At 42.6% G+C, this 4,091-nt stretch overlaps 1 protein-coding gene across 1 annotated transcript in view; it reads right to left on the reverse strand.

The window, feature by feature from the left end:
• Positions 1-197: 197 nt before the first annotated feature.
• Positions 198-4,091, reverse strand: part of Pex11b (peroxisomal biogenesis factor 11 beta) — an 8,626-nt gene continuing 4,732 nt past the window's right edge. The window contains exon 4 of the mRNA XM_004647841.2: positions 198-999. Coding sequence (XP_004647898.1) covers positions 594-999 — 406 coding nt within the window. The 3' untranslated portion in view covers positions 198-593. The remainder of the gene's footprint in view (positions 1,000-4,091) is intronic.

The raw sequence follows: 4,091 nt of genomic DNA on the forward strand, positions 1-4,091 counted from the left end.
AGAGAGAGAGAGAGAGAGAGAGAGAGAAAGAGAAAGAGAAAGAGAAAGAGAAAGAGAAAGAGAAAGAGAAAGAGAAAGAGAAAGAGAGAGTGTTTGGAGTTTTAAGGAGAAATAAAATTTGCCACAAGCACCCTCTGAAGAAAAAAAGAAGGCAAACTCTCATAAATCAAATATGCCTCTTTTTTTTTGAGGAGGGAGGGAACCAGAAATTGAACTCAGGACCTTGCACTTGCCAGGCAGGCGCTGTGCTGCTGAGCTATACCCCTGGCTACAAATCAAATTTGATACCTTCTTTATTAAAAAGCATCTTCATTTATATTCCTGTACAGGGGGCAGAGCAGATAAACTATAAAGTATAGACTTGGGGTGATAAAATGTCAGGAGCACTTCAGACAATGAGGAAAGAATAAAAGCTTAGGTTTATCTGGGTATCAGAATCATTCTATTGACAAGCCAACTGTCTTTACCTCATCTTCCTCAAATCTTCTCCCTAGAAATTCAGCATTTTAACTACTCAAGAAGTATAATTAAAATGAGGCTAATACATGGGGGATGATTTAAAATTCCACTTCACCAGTTCAGGTCCCATAGTGTCAAGGCTTGAGTCGTAACCAGGGGTAGATTAGGGTGAGAATTGACAGGATGGAGGACACAAGGCCACAGAGCCCCACAATTCCAGGGCCACAGCGCCAGAGGCCTAATTTGTCCAGTGGAATAAAGAGATCACAGGCATTTTTAACCACATCCAGCAGAAGTGGGGGATGACCTTGAAGGACCCGAGCCAGGAGCAACAGTTGGAGCCGAAGCTTCAGAGCCAGCTGAGGCAGGCCTCTTCCTGGAGTTCCTGGTCCTCCAGATCCTCCAGTTTCAAGTCCTCCTGGGACTCCTCCTGCAGAGCCCTTCAGTCTCCGGTGACAAGCTGAAGACTCTTGTTCCATGAGTAAGCGAATTTCATAAGCATCACGGCTCAAATTCATGATGAGGGAAAAGAGATAGTACCTGAGATTCACCAAGCAAAAGGATTAGACAGAGCATATAAACCTACTTAACATGCCAACATAACACCGAACTTTTTTCCGCGTATTACAAGGAATATACATCAGAGCATCATAAATAAATGCTATAACCAACTACTAGAAATATTCTCCCTTCCCAGGTATTGTGGTCTGCATCTAGATGTCCCTCAAAAGCCATAGGTGAGGCCTTTGGAAGATGATTGGATTAAGGGGCTCATAGCTGGCTTGCTGTTAGAAAGTGGGGTCCCTGGGGGCATAGCCTAGAAGGGTCTGTCTCCCTTCCCTGCTTCTTCGCTCCCTCTCTGCTTCCTATTCACCATGAGGTAAGTGACTGTTCTTCTCTTACGCTGCTGTGCCACGCCGTCCTGCCTTGGAGCCAAATGACCGTGGAATGAAACTGGAACCTAAATAAACTTCTCCTTCTTTAATTTGTGGGTGTCAGATACTGTGTCTCAGTGATGAAGGAAACAGCCAAGACACCAGGCGTGGTGCTACATGCCTATATAAAATCCTAGCAGTAAGGAGACTGAGGCAGAAGGAATGAAAAAACTCAAGGCCAACCTGAGCTCCAGAGTAAAACCCTGTCTTCAAAAATAAACAGGGAAAATATGTCCTTCCTTGAAGTCATTATGTTAGGTGAAATAAGCCAGACACAGACAAATACAACATGATCTTATATGTGGGCTTTTAAAAAAAACCTAATTCATAGAAGCAAAGAATAGAAGGGATGCCTGGGGAGAAAACCCAGTGGCATAAGTGCCTGCCTCACAAGCACAAGGTCCTGAGTTTGATACCCCAAAAAAAAAAAAAAAAAAAAAAAGTTTAAAAGAATGGAAGGGATGAATGCCAGAGACTGGGGGTGAAAGAAGGGAAGATATTGGTCAAAGGTCATAAAGTTTTAAATATGCAAAAATGCATAAATTCTGCAGTGCAACATACAGGATGCTGACTATACTTAACAATAAAGACAACTGTGAGGTGATAAACTTGTTACCTAGATTGTGTTGATCATTTCACAATGGTATATATATGTTACACTGTACTCCATAAATAGATTCAGTTTCTAATTAGCATTACACCCTAATAAAAATGAAAAAAAAATCCTCCTACCATTCTGTAAATATTATTTGTGTATATGTGCACCTTAAGATCTTGATGTAAAATTCATTAGCAGCATGAAATCTTCTAAGATCAACTTCAAAGTTCACTTCTGAGGCACACCCTTAGCATATACTAGATTCAACTTGACAAATAATGCAAACGTGTTTTGAAAGAACACATTTCAGTTGTTTAAGAGACTCATAACATTACAAATCATCTAAATTCAATTCCTTCCATTTGTTTGAGACAAGGTCTCACTATGTAGCTCAGGCTGGCCTTGAACTCACTACAATCCACTTGCCTTAGGCTCCCAACTTCTGGGATTACAAGCATGCACTGCCACACCTGCCTAAATTCAATTCTCTAAGAAAAAACATTTAAAAGAAGTGTTAAGGGCTGGTGAGATGGCTCAGTGGTCTAAAGCACCTACTTAGAACAAGCTTAGCAAAGCACAGGGACCGCGGTTCAATCCCCCAGCACCACATGCCAGCCAGCCCCGCCCCCTGGTGAGCTGAGCTGGTCCCACACACACACACACACATAAATAAATTTAAAAAAAAAAAAAAAAAGAAGTGTTAAGAGGTGGGCTAGCCAGATAGCTCAGTGGATTAAAGCACTTGCTTAGGCAGATGCAGGGGCCAAAGGTTCATCACTGGCCTGCCATGCTGGCCCTGTGGTGCCAGCCCAGCCCCCAGGGCATGCTGAGATGCTGAGATATGAATGAGACTGGGCATGGTGGTGCAAGCCTGTTATCTCAGTGCTTGGGAGGCTGAAAAGAGGAGGATCACTGAGTCTGATCTGTGTAGTGAGACCCTGCACTAAATACATTTTAAAAAAAAAAGTGTTAGGTGATTGCTAAACATGTTAGACTATAAATTCCTTAAGTGAAAAATCTGTGTTACTACTGTTTTCAGTGCTGAGAATCAAACCCAGGGCCTTACACATGTCTGTAAAAGTTCTACTATTGCCTAAGCAGGCACTTTAGTTCACTGAGCTATCAGGCTGGCCCTATGCTTCTATTTCTAATTTACTCTTACAATAGTGCTTGGTAATCAACAAACTGTCCTACCTCTAAAATACATCCCTTTTATGAGCAGAATATATTTACTGGGGGAAAGAAAGCTCCTGTCCAAGAGAGGGATGGGAGGCGGTCCCAAGCAGGTAGTTCCTGGGAAGCTGTCTCTTCCAGGGACTTTTATAGAGGAAAACCATGGGGTGAGGCAGGTCTAAGGTGGTGGAGAACGTGGGAACTTGCTTAGGTGGGCATGAGGTGGGACAAAGCTATGGTCAACCAATGAGATTACAAGTACCATTGCTCAGGTAAGATTAAATCCAGTACCTAATGTACCAGTCAGGTAGCAAGCGGGCATGAATATGGGACAGGGTCTCTTCCTGTTGAAGGTTGGATTAGTGGCTCATTTGGGCTCTTTCAAGATGATTGATACTTATTTAGAATATCAATCCCTGATGCCCATCCTTAGGGAAGTATGTAGCTGTACTTGTTTCCTCTTTAGTCTTGAGATCTGTCCTCTAAAACATATCCTGAAGCCAGTCATATTTCTCTATTACTCTCTACCACAGTAGTTTACTTGCCTGGACTACTGCTTTTGCCTTTTAACCTGTCTCTCTGTAGCTTATTTTATAATTTAATTTAATTTCTTTCTTTCTTTCTTTCTAACATGTATGGTACAGGGTTTCAGTAACGCAGCTCGGACTTGTAGTGAACCTCCAGTTTTCAGCCTTCCCAGTGCTGGGATTACAGGCGTGTTCCACCATGCCTGGTCTCTGTGGCTGGCTCAGCATGCCCAAGGGCAGGACAGGGACCAGCAAGACATGTAGATTAAACTCCAGTCCCTGAGCTTATCTAAGCAGGTGTTTAGTCTGCTGAACTACTTGTCACATTTGTCCCTTCTTGTTACAATGTAAATTCCAGAGGAATTTAAATCACTGTACCTGTGTGTCTAGAAGCAATGC

The sequence above is a fragment of the Octodon degus genome, unplaced genomic scaffold (genome assembly GCF_000260255.1).
Source record: "Octodon degus isolate 3935 unplaced genomic scaffold, OctDeg1.0 scaffold00331, whole genome shotgun sequence".
NCBI classification, from domain to species: domain Eukaryota; kingdom Metazoa; phylum Chordata; class Mammalia; order Rodentia; family Octodontidae; genus Octodon; species Octodon degus.